The sequence below is a fragment of the Megascapheus bottae genome, chromosome 7, assembly GCF_031878675.1.
Source record: "Megascapheus bottae isolate mThoBot1 chromosome 7, mThoBot2.hap1, whole genome shotgun sequence".
Taxonomy (NCBI): domain Eukaryota; kingdom Metazoa; phylum Chordata; class Mammalia; order Rodentia; family Geomyidae; genus Megascapheus; species Megascapheus bottae.
The window spans coordinates 36231818-36249846 of record NC_143515.1 but is presented as its reverse complement, the minus strand read 5'-3'; the positions used below and the strand labels follow the sequence as shown (position 1 = coordinate 36249846).

The window sequence follows — 18029 nt, the reverse complement described above, 5'->3', positions numbered from 1 at the left end:
AATTAATCTTCCTGAAGTGGAGAAAAATTCCTCGAACAAAACATAAAGGCAGTGACAAATTTTCCCCATCTATTACTCCTATAAACCTGTGAGGTTCTGGGGACTCGGTGTCTGCTCAGAACAGAGTAGCTATGACCAAATGATGCACCCAAGTTGGAAACGTTGACTCAGCAATACCATACGTACTCAGTGCTCATCATTAAATGCTGAGGGGTTGCAAAAGGAATACAAGACATGAGATCTGAAAATACTTAACTTCTACGTAACAATACTATCCGACATGTGAAACCACCAAGGAAAACAGGACCTATGTCTGACTAGCAGCCTCTTGTGGACAGTTCCCAACCTCTGTCATTTCCCAGGAAGACAGCATGACACTTGATAATGAGTCCCCAGAGAGGTTCTTCTCATCCTTGAAAAGATCTCTCTCCCAATTTTCTTCGGTTTCCAAGATAGCATAAAGAGTATTAATGGTTCTAGTAGCCTAGAAATACAATTCCCACAAATCCATGTGCTTTGCTTCTTTGGGTCTTATAGGTGCTTACAAGTGGATAGAGTAGTGAGGGAGGCCACAAGATACATGATCTCTGACAAACTTGGAGAACAGGGGAGTTGCCATCACTGCGAGCACCAATGAGTTCACAGCTTGCTAGACACAAAGCGTCAGGACAAGGGCATGTTCCAAAGAGCCTTTGCTTTTTCTGGTACCAAAAAGAAAAGAAAAAAAAGGCTCAAGAAAACATGTGTAAAGAAAAGGAAATAGGCTTAGAGGAAACTACCCTAGTTCCCAGACTTTATTTGGCAGAGCAAAAGTACAGTGCAGCCCAGAACCTTTTCCACACCCCCACATGCCTATTTTTTTTCTATTTTTTAAGCCTTCTGTTTTTAGGTTTCTGTATTGACACAGCATTTAGCTTTAGTCTTACCAAAATTTCCCAGACTTCTCTAGTCTCTAACCAAAGAACAAGATCAAATTGATTGTCTTGTTCATGAATATTAATTTAGAAAGCAATGAGTTTCGTTGTGATGGCTTCATATATATATACGATACGTAGATCATATTAATCCATTCTGTTACTCTTTCTTACTCCTCCACCCATCCCCTTTCATATCAACAATAATTCCTCTTTGATTTCCATGTCCTTTTTCTCCCTCTAAATCCCACGCATGAGAGAAAAACATGCATTATTTGTCTTTCTAAAGCTAGCTTACTTAATAAGCAAAATAACCCAATTCCATGTATTTTTCTGCAAATATCATTTTTTCTTTATAGGTGAACAAAACTCCATTTTATGTGTATGTGTGTTTGTGAGACATTTTCATTACCCCAGGCTCATCTTATCACTTTGCTGTTGCAAACAGTGCTGGCATGAGGTCTGATATCTGAGCCGTAATAAGATTAATCAGTGCCTTTCCTAAATAAGTGATATGATCTTAAATATCACATCTGAGAAATGTCAGCAGCGTAGGGAACAGGCCTGGGCTAAGTCTTTTTCAGTTTTCATAAAACTTCCCAGCATTGGGGTTCAGTGGCTCCATACATGTAGTCCTGATTATTCTGAAGACTGAGATCCAAGAACTGCAGTTCAAACCCAGGCTAAGCAAGTAAATGAATGAGACTCATGTCTCGAATTAACCATCCCAAGGTGCAAGTAGAGCCATAGCTCAATGGTAGTGTGCTAGTCTTGACCACAGATGCTCAGGGATTGCACTAGCTGGGAGTTCAAGCCCCAGAAATGCACACACACGCATGCGTGTGCGCACACACACACACACACACACACACACACACACTCTTCCCAATGGCCTGGTGATCCATTCTCACTCATGGTTACCCATCACATCACTTGTTACCTAGGGTCTGGCTCATTCAAATTAGTTTTCAAGCAATTGCTAGCATAAATTGGCATTATTTCACTCACTTGAGAAATTGTGTATCATACCAATCAGGAACAAGACTTCTGGTTCAAATCTACCCCTCACCACGGACTAACTGAGATGCCTGAGACAGATTTCTTAGCCTTTTGTGACTCCATTTCCTCATCTGTGCAATAAAGGACATAGTAGCTTGTACCTCAGAGAGCTGTCACAGTCTTAACTGGATTAAATACATTCCATGTGTTAAAAATTGAACCGAGAGCTGGGCAATGGTGGTGCATGCCTAATCTTAGCTACTCAAAAGGATTAGAGTTCAAAGGCAGGAAAGTCCATGAGACTCAACTAATCACAGGAAAAAAACAGAAGTGGCACTATGATTTCTAGTGGTAGAACTCTTACCTTGAGCAAAAGTAGCTCAGAGAAAATTCCTAGGCCCAGAGTTCAAGCAGCAGGACTGGCAAAAAACAAAACAAAACCAAAAACCTGACATTGGCACACAGGACCCAGCAGTGTCAGGCGTGGCCATTGTTCTTTGTGAGCAGGTGTTAACAGGGAGCTTCCCACTTTCCAGCACTGCTCCAGGCCAGAGAGGTCACTGTGCACACTACAAAGCCTCGTGAGTCAGATTTGTGTGTGTGTGTGTGTGATGGGGCTTGAACTCAGCCTGGGTATTGTCCTTGAACCAAGCTCTACTTCCCATTTTCTAGAAGTTAATTGGAGATAAGAGTCTCAGGTCCTTTTGTGCCTGGGCTGGCTTTGAACCTTGACCCTCAGAGGTCAGTGAGTCAGATTTGACATCACATCTCTCCTCTCCTATTTAAGCTTTTTGAGTCTGAGATTTCTCAATGGTGTTATGGCAACAACAATGTCAACAGTGAATGGTTTTCACAAGCATCTCTAAAGAGTGCTCTGTAAATGGTGAGGTTCTTCCCTGAATCAGAAGGATTTTTCTTTCCTAATATAAAGTGTCTCTCTGCCCTCCTCTACTAGAAGGATCCCAGTAGGAGGAAGACATCAACCTCTTATAAGCATATGATTCAAAACCCTCTTATCAGGTTATGTATCTCAGAAATGATACTTTTTATAGCCCAGTATGGAACTGTGTAAAGGCCAGCCACAAGAGTGTGGACATCTTACACACCAGAGAAAGTGGTCCACAAGGATTTCACTTGGCACCTGGACCACTGGCATATCTCAGCTGCCACTTGCTCTTTCCCACATGTTGTCCCCCACAGACATCTTCAGAACCCAGCCTGAGAAAACAGGCACCCGCCACAGCAAGCATTCTAGCTTGTCCTGGAAAGCACAGATTCTTTCAACTTTTTATTTGAAAAACCTACTGCATGGTTTCCTTAGGCACAACCATGAGCATAGCAGGCACAGCTTGCTCCGGGTGTCTCTGCTTCCCTCTCATGTCCTTACAGGGGCCTCTGGCTGCTGCTCCTCTATTCTACCTGGCACCCTTTGCATCTTTGCCTACATTTGCTGTGTGTCCCCTCAGAAGCAGATGTATTTTAAGATTCATTGTGGACATGGAGGGAAAATATCATTACTGTTACAGAAAAGGAACATCTTCACAAGCAAATGGAGATTCCTGAGGCAAGGTCCTTTCCCTCAGTCCTTACAGTGTCATTCATCCTATCTATGGCTCACCCTGGGTGGATAATATTATTCAAAGACTCCTCCTGTGGCTTTATGGGGACTGTTGGGACAATGCAGCAGCATGCAGATAATTAAGAAAGCCAGCCCCACTGAGCTCTAATGGCTAATTACACCTGTAGTCCTAGCTACACAGGAGGCTGAGATCTGAGGATGGCAGTTCAAAGCCAGTCCAGGCAGGAATGTCTATGAAACTCTTATCTTCAGTTAAGTGGCCGGGGGGAGGAAGCTGGAAAGTGAAGCTGTGGTCATGGGTCATGTGGTAGAGCACCAACTTTGTGCAGAAAAGTTCAGTGATAGCACCCAGGCCTTGCGTTCAAGCTGCGGTTCAGGCACCAAAGAAAAGAGAAGAAGAAAGGAAGGAAAGGAAGGAAGGGAAGGAAAGGAGAGGAGAGGAGCAAAAAGAAGAGGAGAAGAAAGGAAAGGGACCAATACAACCACAGGGGAAAAATGATCTAATAAGACTAACAGGGTATTTCTGGATTTCAGGGAACAGATTCGTCAAGGCCTTGAAGAACTCCAGAAAGTTCTACCAGGAGGAGACACATACATGCACGAAGGATTCGAAAGGGTAATTTCAAGAGAATTTTAAAGCCCGGGTGTAAAGAGTGATATTGGAATGTCTACACAGGGATAGCTGCACATTCATTAAGGGGGCGGAACATACCCAGTGACCAGAGGTACAGTCCCCACCCCATGAGCTTGGGCAGTGACAACTATATCCAAAAGGCACTGAGGAACTGGATTTCCTCCCTCCACTGATACCAATGGAGTATTTGTGACCTGATGACCCACACAAGTCCCAGTGTGGTCTTTGGGATGACAGTTTCAGAAGTCAAGACAAAATTTCAGTGAGCTCAACTGTAAAGGAAGCATGTTCGAAGCTCTGAGAAGGAAAACTTTGAGCATGTTTATGGCTATATTACTTAAATGTGAGCATAATCTTATGTGAAGGCCACCCATTGATATTTGAGTAATGCCTAGGTGGATTGCATAATGATAAAGACTAAGTCTGGCAACCTATGAAGCTCAGAGCCCAATGCCCAATGTGCTATTTTCAGTGATAAATAATAGCTGTATGCCTAATAGTTTGTTCATATGTTTTTCAGGCCAGTGAGCAGATTTATTATGAAAATAGCCAAGGTAAGAGTACTTCATAAAGCCCTATTATAAAATAGCTCATATTTTTCTGTTTGCTTCTGAGAAAGCAGAGCTTTACTTTTCAAAACGCATGTGTAATATTGTCTGTAAATCTTTGGTACACAAAATCCAAGAATGCATAGAAAGATGGCAAACAGGTCAAAAATCCACCGTTCTATTAGTTCCAAGAAAAGTTATGTAAAAGTAATTAAGAATATATTGTAGCTACAGCCTGCAATTCCCATGAATAATTTTACATTTTAAGTTTATTAAACTAGTAAATACTTGGATGAGTTCATAAAGTCTTAAATTTTTGCTTCAAAACACATTATCTGGGCCATCTGTGAGACCCAAACCTCTTTATATTATCTCCTGGGTTAACCTGAAGTTAATGAACTAATAGTGGAATGTAGAAATGAAAAAGAGAGTTTATTGTTTTAAAATCCAAGAAGTAGTCTGCCAGCAAACCAGTAGTCTACCCTATAAGAATTCATAAAAGAATTCATATACACAAGGTTATTCATTATTGTTTTGTTTGTAATTCAGAATAGGAGAGGTGTCTTAACAAGTATGATTGGGTGTAATATTAAGATACCAAGCCGGATGAAGTAGCTCAAGCCTGTACTCAAACTAACTTAGAAGGCAGTGTTTAGCGGATCAAAGTTAAAGGCCAGTTTAGGCATAAAAGTTCATGAGACCTGATATCAACCAATGGTTGAGCAAGTGGTATATACCTGTTGTCCTAGGTACAGGTAAAGCACAATGGCTAGGTGCAAAGGCAAGACATGAGGAAGCAAAAGTTGGAGGCCAGGCCAGCTTAGTCATAGAATCCTACCCTACCTTTCAAGTAACCAAGGTAAAAAGGAGATAGAGTTGTGGCTTCAATGGTAACGCACCTGTCTTGCAAGCCCAACGCCATGAGTTTGATTCAGTACTGAAAAAATCAAAAAACCAATAAATGATTAAAATTCAAGGTTGGTTTAAGCTTTGCTTCATTTAAGTGCAAGACACAGTTGGCAAAATGCCTAGAAACAACAATAATAATTATAGTTATTATTTTAGCTATTAGTCTTTCATGGAAACCTCCCAGGCAAATCTCTTAAAAGAGGTTCACTAAGCTGAGCATGAGAGCGTGATGACACACACCTATACTCCCAGCTATTCAGGAGGCAGAGATTGGAAGGATCAGGGTTCAAGGCTGGCTCACACAAAATGTGGTTATTTACACTCCATCTCCATCAATAAGCCAGGTGTACTGGTACAAACCTGTGACTCCAGCTACACAGGATCATGGTCTGAGGTGGACCCTGAAGCCCCTACCTGGAAAAAGGAAAAGGGGAAAACAGGCAGGGGCTTGAAAACATAACTCAAGTGCTAGAGCACCAGACAAGCAAATATGAGGCCCTAAATTCAAACTCTGGTAGGAGTGTGTATGAGTGTGTGTGTGTGTGTGTGTGTGTGTGTGTGTGTGTGTGTGTGTGAGAGAGAGAGAGAGAGAGAGAGAGAGAGAGAGAGAGAGAGAGAGAGAGAGAGAGAGGCAGAAAGACAGACAGAAAGAGAAAGAGGCTCACTTATAGTAGGTATTGTCTCATCTGATTGTAAGAAGCATATACTTCCTGTTTGATTTAAACTACACTAGATAGGCTAGTCCTGGTATCACTATCAAAGCTTGCTAATATAAATCATATAAATCAATTATGGGCATTTAACATGTCTAAATATCACTGAGAGAATTCTAGTAGATTTTTCCCAACTACTATAAAACTTCCAATCATCATATAAATCAGGGTAACTATACCCTTTTGCCCAATTGTCAGGCATTATCACATGTGTCCAACTACAGTATGAGAGAAGGGCCAATAAAGCTCAAGTGGCTGCTTGCTCTTCGCCTTGGTGGCAACTGAGAGAACGGCTAATAGAAAGGTACCCAGCTATTGGTTCAGTGACCATTCCACCAAATATGGCCATTTGTTGAGATGAGGCTGACTGAGAACTCTAGGAGCAAAACCAATTTTCCCCAAGTGTCTCTAAGAAATATTTTTCATCTTGGAGTTGCTCCAAGCCCCAAATAAAAATAGATATTTTCACACTATGAATGTTAGGAGGTTGAGCTTCAAAGAGATAAAAGTTCCAGGCCTGAGACGGTTTCCTGGAAAGAGCAGCAGAACTGAATGTTTCTTTGTTACCTCTGGCAGGATACAGGACAGCCAGTGTCATCATTGCTTTAACCGATGGAGAACTCCATGAAGATCTCTTTTTCTACTCAGAGAGGGAGGTAAGTAGGGCTCTAGTTTCTAGCTAAGCAGTCTCTAGGGATTAGAAATGGTTCCATGGCAGAAAGTGTGCTTAGCCTGTGTGATGCCCTGGGTTTGGTCTCCAGAACCCACCTGCATAAAAACAAAGGCATGGAAATAGGTCTCCTGTCTGAACTAGGCCACAATCTTCTACATTCAAGCAAAATGACAGATATTCTCTGCAAAGCTCCTGAATGAGATAATGTTTCTTGTGTAAAAATAATCATATCTCATTTTGAGCATGAATTTTTATGTCTTATACATGGTTGATATTTCTCATCAGCCATGAACTTTTTGCAAATCACTCTATGCTGAGGAGTAAAAATATCAACTACACCTTTATTAAAGATATATTACCAGTTTTCAAATGCCATATGCCACTTTTCCACCAAAAAAAACCCCCACTGATACCGTGTTTCCCTCCATTTCCCCCATTTTTTCTGCTAAAACAAGAAAAGGAAGAAGAATCTCTTGAACTATTTAAGAGTCAATCTTCCCAGAATGTACTAACGATTGAGATTCTTGCTCTAAGTAGAGCACTATTTGCCAGAGGAGTTAATAGTAAGCTCTCCTGTATTTTTTTCTTTTTTTCACATGCATGTATTATATTTTAATCAGATTACCCTCTATTGCTTTCTCTTTCCCCATCCCTATTCCCCATAACTCAACAGCTTTCAGTGCATTTTTATGCCATCTTCATGTATTGATGCAATATATTTTCATCTCCCATCAGTCAGTCTCTTCCCCTCTCCACTTTTCCCTTATCCTCCCAAACCATCCCAAAATTATAATCGTAGTGACATGTGTATATACATATATTTTTCTCAAAAGCAAGCAAACTAATTCTCCAAATAAAGCTTTCAGTTTATTAAATGAGACTTAGCAAAAACATAATCAAGAATGGCAAAATTATGTTTCTGACTTACAAAGTCTGAGTTAATTATATGTGCACTTGGCTTAAGGAAACAAGTTAACCATGGGAAGGTTTGGGGCCTTATGATTGATAAGGCTCATTTTGACTAAGCTAGGACAAGAAGGCAGTAGGCAGTAAGAGATTTGGAGAGTCTGGATGCTGAGAGAATTTAATCAAAGCATTAGGCTTCCCTCAAGCTCAGGAGTAGCATTCAATCCTCTCTAGATGTATAAAGTGTATCTTCATTCGTCCATTCGAGTTTAGCATATGCTGGGTAAACACTAAAGACATAGGTTAATGAGTATCTTAACCATGACAAGCATTTAGCTTTCATTGATTTTAGTACAGAGAATGATTCAACAAGGGGAACATGAAAGCTGGCGTTTCTGACATCCCTGAGCATTTGGGAAATCATGCATTTCTGTATTCTAAAATTGAAACCCCAGGATGGGAATGCAAAATGGCTTATTTGGGCACTAAATAACAGTCAAGTCAAATGAAAACCCTAATAAGGAAAGAAATGGAAATAAAACAAATGCTTTGTGTGAGTGGCTTAAAATAGGGGTTAGCAGAAAGGAATGTTAGGTATGGCGCATACAGCCTTGAAAAATATAGTTGGAATACCAATGCACTAAAGCAAGCTTTCTGGAATAAAAACGGAGAAAGATAAATCTCAACATGTAAAGAAATGGGTTTTGTTAATTGTATAGAAAGCCCAACCAGCAGAGAGGAATTGCAGAGTTCTTGTTGATAAGGTTGAGGCTAGCCTAAACCTGAAAAATTCTTTTCCCTTGAAAGCAGTGGGAATATTTCGTACACCAAAAAGGAAAAATTCTATGTCGGTCCCTTTCAAAATTCAAGGTCAGACACAAACCAATGGGTTTGTGTGCTGAAGAGGAGAGGAGTATAATACAGTTCAAATCAATGCACATATTGAGCACTGACTGTATAGTATCAGTCATTTATTGAGCATCTGCACTATGTGCCAAGGTTGTCCAATTTTTGCTTTCTATTCTGAAACACAGGAGAAGCTTGAAAGCAGATATCACTGCCATTAATAAAACAAATATTAAAATCAAGACCAATCTCAGATGCTCTCAAAGGTCACGTATATAGAATGTCACGGCTTACCTGTTTACATACATCCCACATGCATTGTAATGGCTTTATTCCTAAGGATACTGGCATCCGTGAACATCAGTAATGTTCTAGGCTTTGTGTGAGGATCTCTGCACATATTTTCTCATTTAATTCCCAGGACACTTTACAAGTAAAACCAACCATCACATTCAGGTACAGCTTGTTCCACAGGCCACATTTTTTTTGTGTGATATCTTGTTGCCATTACAAACAACAAAAAGTATGCCAATAAACACCCGTTAGAGCAAAGGAAAAGGTAAATATTTCCCCAGAATAGTTTATGTGACTCGCTATAGCCCAAAGCTTCCCTTTCTTCCTTCTCTTCTTCTCTCCAAGTCAGTACTTCTCGCAGTACTCCTCTTAAGAGGGTTTCTTCAGCACTACCTGTTGCTCTACTCACTCCCCTCTGCTTTTCTTTGCACTGTGTTAGATTGCAGTGTTCACTGGCATAGGAGCTCCTTAGGGTCAGGGATTGTTTTCTTCAGTACAATACCTGGCACATAGTAGATGCTCAATAAATAACTGGCCCTGCTATTTGGCAGATCCAACAGGAATACATTTGTCATGGCATCTCTTTCTAATTCCCCTTGTTTTCTTGACCCAGGCTAACAGATCCCGAGATCTTGGTGCAATTGTTTACTGTGTTGGAGTGAAAGATTTCAATGAAACACAGGTATGATCATGGATTTTTTTTAGCTTAAGAATATACTGAGCTCATGAATGAGCTCAAATGGTAGAGCACTGCTAGCCTTGAGCAAAAATGCTCAGGTTCCATGCCCAGGTCTTGAGTTCAAGCCCCAGGAGCAGCTATAACAAAAAAGTCCAGATATGAGTTAACTTGGAATAGTTGTTTTGGGGTAGTTCATAATTTCTTTTTTTTGTGGGCCTCTTTATTTTTTTTCATATATTTTTCATTGTGATTAATAGAAGGGTTGCATGATATTTGCCAGATAGAAGGTGCATTAATTCACATACATTGATACCCTTTCACATGTCTTGGTCCCCATTTCCCTCCCCCCACCCCCACCCCTCATCTTGTTTTCCCCCCTTCCCTATCCAATTTCAAATAACCAAATACAAATATATCCAATATATCAGATTCATAATTTCTTTATGCTGTAATGACATGTGAAAGTACTTATGGTGCATTGTTAAATAAGATTCAAAGTGGAGGTAATAGTATATGCCCACTTTTACAATAACTCTGTGTGCACTTGCACTGAAGAAGCACAGAAGTCTGAAAATATCCAATTGTTAACAAAGGTAGACATAGAAAGACAGATATGGATGCCATATGAATGACATTCATTTTGTTTTGTTTTAACACATGGCATTTTCCTTGTTCCACACTAAGGGTATGTCACCTGCAGTCAGTAAGAAGAATAACCAGTGTGTGTAAAACCATAGCTACACACAAGCATAGGCCTTACACACCAGCACAGGCTCTGACTAGTGCAATCCCAGAGATTTGAGGGGCGGAAAAGAACACAGACCTGAATCCTCTATAAAGCTAGAGCAGCTGAAGCCATCGCCAGGCCTCCTTCCTTCCCAGCAGTTTAGGTAAAAAGTTGGAAGCCTGGCCCAACAACAAAACATGACTTTATTTTCAAAGTTGCTCTAAAGGAAACCTAAGTCTGTTTGAGTTGAATAAAGTTACCAGCAGGAATTTGGGTGAATGGGAGAAAAATAAGTCAATGACCTGCCCCCAAATCCATAACTATGTCAACTTACTAATATGTCATCCAACTCTGCAGTCTATCCTGATTCTGAGGAGGAAGGTATTAAATCAAATGTAAAAGCTGAAGCCTCCCTTGGGGCCCCCTCTACAGGGCCCAAGAAAGCTCTTAGCGATGAAGACACTTCAGTGAGGCCTATAAACCCAGTGAAAACCTCATGTTCCTCCTTTTTTTAAGTAAATAAGATATATACGTAACAGAATTCTGTCTCCATCAGAAAGACATCTTCCCATTCTTAAGGAAATGGAAAGACTTTGGAAAAAAATCATATTAAGTGAAGTAAGCCAGACCCAAAGAAACATAAGCTCCATGATTTCCCTCATGTGTAATAAGAAGTGTATGTCTAGGATAGTCTTAGCAGAGGATCACAATAGCCCAATAACTATGTACTTATGACCATATAAAATAATGCTAATCAGAATTAATCCCATGATATGAAACAAGAGGTTTTCTTCTTTTTTAGTGTTCTGTTTACAGTTATTTCTTTTTCCTTTTGTATTTTTTCTCTGGTTTCTTCTCTGTGGTCAAGGTTTCTGATTTTGGTCTTGTATGTAAGTTTATTCCATTTGGAGAATGGAAGGGGAGATCACAGAAATGGTGATACAAAGGTTAGAATCAATGCAACAGCAATATTCACTAGATACTATGTTGGAAATGAAGTTATCAACTTTGAGGGGAAGGGGAGTGGGAGGGAGGGGATAACACTGTTCCACAAGAAATACATGTACTTATTCACGTACTCATGTAACCGTAACCTCTCTGTAGATCACCTTAACAATAAAATAAAAAATAAAGTAAGTGAGGCCTGCATACAGTGGCATTCCTGAGCACTCCACACTAGACATGTCCTAATCTCCATGTGTGTTTTGTGTCTGTCCCGTTCTCAGTTGGCCCGGATAGCAGACAGCAAGGATCACGTGTTTCCGGTGAATGATGGCTTCCAGGCTCTGCAAGGCATCATCCACTCAGTGAGTGCTTCCTCTCAGGTCCCTTTCTGGCTCCAGTCTGCAATCAATCCCCTTGTCCCTCTTTCTGAGGCGGCTGGATTTTTTCTGCTTGAGAAAGCATTCTTTCATGTATTTTTATGTCTACTGTGTCCCATGTCCCCCTTCAATCTTCAACTCTTGTTTCTTTTCCTTTGACCCAACAACGGAAAATTTAAAATTTGAGAGGGACCCTGCTGGGGCAGTGCACCAGACTTGAGGCAGTCTTTCTCATTCTGGATAAACCATGGCTAATGGTTTGCGTCTGACCCCTCGCTGTACAACTTCTTCACTTTCTTCAGCTGTAACCAAATACAAGCTGTCATCAGAACATCAGCAGGCTGCACCTCAATCTCTTGCCATTAGAAGCACCTTAGACCACACAGAAAGCAGCTGGAGAGATTATATTTTTTTTAATACTGATGCTTATGTCTCCAGGCTGAGGTGTAACCTAGGCTTTGGGAATTTTTGATATTATAATGTCAGCCAAGGTTGAGAGCCACTGCCGCAGACCTCCCATTCCCAAAGATGGTGGCTTCACTGTTCTTCAAGTGTTCTCTGTCACTAGCTCTCCTTCATACATGAAGATGGATTTCTGTAATCCTTTTCATGGATGGTAAATGGAATACTGGATTTTGAGGCCTTTTTTATGTAATCTCCAGCCATAGGTTAGTCTTTTGGTACAGCTGGAAAATTGAGAGCTTTTGGACCTCAAAGCCTCAGCTAGTAAAGCCAGTGTGTAATACTATCCATAAGTACCACAAGCTCCATCTTTAGGAACTGTGACCAGGCAGGTGAGCCACTGGAAGCAGTGAAAGCTCACAAGCTCCCCATCTGATATACAGGATGCAAGTTCAGAGTTAAGACTATCGTTGTCCTTGGTAAAATTGAGGTCTTGACCTAGGGGTTGCTCACCAGAGCCTGGGGACCTGCCAGCTTTCTCAGATAAACCTAAGAAGCTTCCAGCATGGCTGTACATCTGTGTGTCCTGAGACCCTCCAAGGGTTAGTAGGAAATAGTAGAGCAAAAATGAAAAAAATTGAGAGCCAATTGCCTAGAACTTAAATACAAGCCCAAGCACTTATCACTACTAGACCTATGAATATTTACTTCCTTTTTTCTAAAAAGGGGCCGATGATAAGACTTAAGGAATGAACTAATATGAAGATTACAAGGATTATTGGTTAAAATACCTAATTTCTAGACACTTCCACTTCTGACCATTACCATATCAGAAACATGAGTGTCAGCATCACCCACACCCTCTGTTTTGTGAACTCTGTCTAAAGATCACCTGGGAATCACATCTGCAGCACTGATTCCTACAGCATCTTCAAAAACAGATTCTGTGACAGCCAATTGGAAATAAATGTAAGGAATCTGTATATTTTAAATCAGCACTTAAAAAAATGCACCCAGGTATTCTTTTAGAAGATGGGTAGATTTGATTAAAATTTTTCAGAATTATGAAAAATAATTCCAGAAGCATTTTCAGGGGACAGGAGTGATGATTGTTGTCTGGCTGACTGGTGGGAGAGTTTCAGGAGTAATAGAAAATAAGTGGGGACATTGTATTGGAACAGATTTGCAAAGAGCTTTAAAAGGTATTAACTCCAACCTAAGGGCAATGGGTAGTATCGGTGAGACATTTGTTTTTAATTAAGTATAAATAAACATTATGGGATTAGGTCTGATATAGTGTAATTAGCTGTCTATCACAACCTGATTTCTTTATATTGGCAAACGTTGTTGAGCCTCTTCCAGTTCCTCATGAAAGAACTGAAACATTACTGACATGCAGCAAATGATTTTTTTCTTTTTGCCAGTCCTGGCATAAACTCAGGGCCTGAACACTGGCCTTGGGCTTTCTCAAGACTAGAGCTCTAGCACTTGAGCCACAGCACCATTTCCAGCTTTTTCTAAATATGTGACTACTGAGGAATCGAACCCCAGTCTTTGTGCATGCTAGGCAAGCACACTACCACTAGGCCAAACTCCTGACACACAACAAGTGACTTTTAAGAAGCACATTATTGGTAGTGTCTGTATTATAAGAGGGAGATAAGAGACAACTGGGCATTAGTCAGTCAGGAGTCTACAAGGCAAATCTAGGCTTTCCTTCAGATATCTTGATTCTTCTAAACAGGAAAGAATCTTTCTATTTTTTTTCTTTCTCTTTAATGTTGGTCAGATAATATGCCTGACAAGAACTAAAGTTATTAACAGAATCTTTCTTCAACTCTCCAGGTTGGGTTTGACGTACCAGAATGGTATTTCTCTTGATAACTTCTCTATTTTTTTACTTTTTTATTGAAAAGATGATGAGCAGGGAGGATTATTTATACTTATTAAACATTTCTTCTGAGTCATATGCCTAACATCTTTCAAGAGTTGGTTTTTACGCAAGTAATTAGAATCTTTTATGTATCTAAGCTAGTGTTGTCTCTGAATATTTTAGTCTGAACAACTTACCCAAGTGCAATATGAGCCCGGATGTTTGTAAAACTTCCCCTACTTCCAAATGGAAATAATTCCAGGGATGCGTTAGAAGTTTTAACAGAACAGCATCCCAAAAAAGGAGCAAATAAATTTGAGACTTCAGTCTTCAAACTTTTAGCTGAATGATAACATTCTTAGGAACTTTTATCTGGGAATTATACTAGTGGTTTTGATCCTCCTAGGACTCAAAGCCCGTGTTTATGGTAGTTGTTAATTAGTTTGCTTGGACAGAGAAACAGGACAAACCTAGCAGGGCTCATCTTTCTCAGATCAGACAGAAATAATTATGGCCTAAAAGCAGACTAACTTATTTTTAAGAACTAGGTTCATTTCCCCTTTTGGATACTGAAAAGAAAGCCCTTATTTTCTTCTCATCTGAAACATCTAAACCAGCTTATTCCCATCAATGTTCTTTTGTGGCTGAATATTTTCTCACAATTAAATAGAACTGTGCTTAATTATGCAAAATGGGATGAGGACAGCTTCTAATAAACTCAAACAGTTCACAAAGTTTTCTGCCTATAGAAACTGTATTTTGAAACCTCAGGTGATATAGGAGCTGATACTACTCATTCATCAAATACTCACTAGAAAATCTTTAGGGTAGGCTCTGACTGTTCAGTTATAAGTAAAGTAGGAAGAAATCCTATTCCAAAAGAGCTTTTAATCTACTGGAAGAGACACATAAGGGAGTATATACAGCATGATAACAAGAACTATGTTAAATGGTATGAAAGAAATATGTTCTTGAGATTAATGGAGTTTCCAGAGATTCCGGGCTTCTTCAAAGATGTGATCTGATCTGCAGGGTAGAGAAATGAAGCCATCCATCAGAAGAGACTGGATAGAAAGCTCTTGGCCAAGCACACCCCTAAGATGATGTGTAGGAGAATGAAAGCAGATTGCTTAGTGAACAATGACTGGAGATGAGGTGAAGCAGCAGGCATACAGGAAGGTCATGGTATTTACTTAAGAACAGCAGGACATGATAGATGTAAAATCTCACAATAGAGCAATCATGCTGGCAAGGCTCAAGAAATATAGACACTGTGATATCTTACTCATACCCCACTAATGAATAAATAAGTCCTCGGAATCATTAGCAAAAGTCTATGCCAGTGTGAAGAAATCACTGTTTTGAGCATCTTCCTCCATCAGCTTCTCTGCCAGCTCCCTCTCAATGATTCTCCAAGAAATGTATTGTTCCTACTTCAAAAGTGAGGAAACTGAGATGCGGGAAGTTTGGATAAATGAGCCAATTTGCCGCTCCACAATGATGAAGCGGGGAATCCGAACGAAAGTCTGACTCCAGAGATCCTGCCCTTTCCAAATGCTTGGCTATGAGAGCTGAGTTGATCTCCCAGGTAACAGACATCCATGCTGATAAACTCTAGTCCTCATATGTCAGACTGTAGAATGTGCTCCTTGTCAAAGCATTCTCTTGTTTCACATTATAATCTCTACTATATGGAAGAAATGAAAAGGGCAGAAGGAAGACTAGAGTTTACAGAAGTCTTACATTGTTCTTTTCTCCCATTTAATATTATTCCATTAAAACCCCTAACATTGCCATGAAGTAAAGATTCTTATCCCCATTTACACATGAAGAAACTAAGACCCAGATAACCTACCCCAAAGCACACAGCTCTCGGGGTGGAGGGGGACATGGAGGGGGAGAAAAACAGCATGATGGACACTCAGTTCCACAAATCCAGAGATAGTAATCCCACCTACCTGTTTCCTTAGAAAATTAAAAATAAAAGCTGCCATTTAGTGCGTTCTTATCATGTGCCAGCAATGTGCGTATCATTTAACATAGCCATCTCATCAACACTCACAAACACCATTGGGTGTAGGTACTGTTCCCCCTTCTGTACATAGGTGTTATACACTCAGAGCAATGCATCCACTGGTCCAAAGCCACACAGCACAGTGTGTGACCACGTCTGTCTCTAATATGGATTATCACAGACTCTACTGAATAATGTGAGGAGGCCAAAGAGCAGCTTCAAGTCACTGAAGACCAAAACTGCAAAATGACACAATTCACACAGTTACAGTTTACTTCAGGCAAGGCATTTCTCCTAAACTATAGTTTTTGTTCTATAGATTAAAAAGTCCCAATGGAATCAAAATTCCACAAGGACTGCAAAGACTGTAAACCGCTCCTACAGAAGGAATCGCCTTTCCTTCCACACTTACATGGAATTGAACCACTGAGCACCACAACAGGGTTGTACTTACTTTTGCAGACACGATCAATAAAATTTTAAGCAAAAATCTGGATGGTTAGAAGATGATGAGTCTTTCTGCCAGTGAAACTATAAAGGAAGAAACTACTCCTATGCTTTCTGTGATTGTGGCTTCCTTGGGGAATTTCCACTAACCACAGCTGGGGAACTTAGGACAAGCCCTCAAGTGAAAATATGAAGCAGAGGTCCAGCAAAGGCTTCTGGGTCTTCACTTTTTCCTCAGAGCTGCAGGCAACATGCTTGAAAGCTGAGTTCTGATAACATTAGAATGAATTGACAACTTTGATTCCCAACACTTGACCCAGTTACTGTGGCACCTTTTCCTCCCACTTCGTGTCCAGTTAAGGGTAGTGCCTGGAACCAGGAGTACTATCTACAAGAAAGAGAACTCAGCTCCTGGCACCAAGAGGTCATCTCTACCAAGGAAGATTTTCTTAGAGTAACTACTTAAGCCTGTTCTTGGCTTCCTATGAATGTGAGGGTGAGTCAGCATATGGAGCTTTCTGTGTGTTTGATCGACAATAAACAAGTATTGAGCAAACACAACATGTTTGCAAGAATTTCTTGTAAGCTTTGGCAAGCATGTCCTTGTTATCAGGAAATCTGACAGGTCAGCAAAACAGAAATAGGATCTATTCCATGGTATACATAGATTTGTTTTTATTTATGAAAACCAGATCCTGTGCTGGTTTATCATAGGAAGTTTGAAAGAAAGAAATATGACTCACAAATCTAGCCCAGACCCTAGCAAAATTATGACAGGACACTAAGTTTGTCTTCTAGGGTTGCCTTTCTCCACCCCAACTCTTCTAAACTACACTTAAAAATATTAATGGTTTCCTTCCTGTCAAAATTCACATCATAATCCTACAATCCCAAAAGATATTTGACTTTAACTGAACCAATCCTCTCTTGGTGTGAAGCGAAAGCACACCTTAGCAGCTCCAATCCTCTCAGATTCATCTGATTATGGGAAGCCAAGCCCTCTTCTCCTTGACCCCACATGGATCCTGTCTCAAGGCCAATTCTCAAACCCTGAGACTGCTTGGTCTTCTCTACAGAACCTGTCCTTGTCTGTCCTCCAGCATAAGCGCTCCCTGCCCTGAACTCCAGTGGCATCCATTGTTGAAGCTTCTTGCTGGATTCTTGGATCTGTCCCCTGCTTCATGCCATTCCCCTTGGACAGATTCTGAGTTGTGCAATCCCGGAGATCGAGCGATTGCCCCATGTTGGGTTTGCAGATATTTGCTTTGGACATTTATTAATTATGAAGCTCAGAGGACTATACAGCATTCATAACCCGTGGAGTCCTATGTGGCACAATAAATGGGCAGTTTTGTGGCTGTTCCTTGTAAAATTCCTTTAGTCCTTCCTCTATCCCCTTTTCCAAGATTGGATCTATAAAGGATGGCATTCTGCTTTCTATTCACATTGCCAGGACTGAATACAAAACATAAATAGCATCAATTGTAGTTGGTGGATCAGAGGAAAAAAATCTAAAAGAAAAGAAAAAGAAAGAAAAAGTCATTGGCCTC

General features: G+C 40.4%; 1 protein-coding gene across 1 annotated transcript in view; it reads left to right on the top strand.

Moving 5' to 3' along the window:
- Antxr1 (ANTXR cell adhesion molecule 1) overlaps nt 1–18029 on the top strand; it is a 200913-nt gene that overhangs the window by 42997 nt on the left and 139887 nt on the right. Inside the window, exons 4-8 of the mRNA XM_090336766.1 lie at nt 4027–4108; nt 4647–4680; nt 6873–6952; nt 9629–9697; nt 11648–11728. Coding sequence (XP_090192892.1) covers nt 4027–4108; nt 4647–4680; nt 6873–6952; nt 9629–9697; nt 11648–11728 — 346 coding nt within the window. The remainder of the gene's footprint in view (nt 1–4026; nt 4109–4646; nt 4681–6872; nt 6953–9628; nt 9698–11647; nt 11729–18029) is intronic.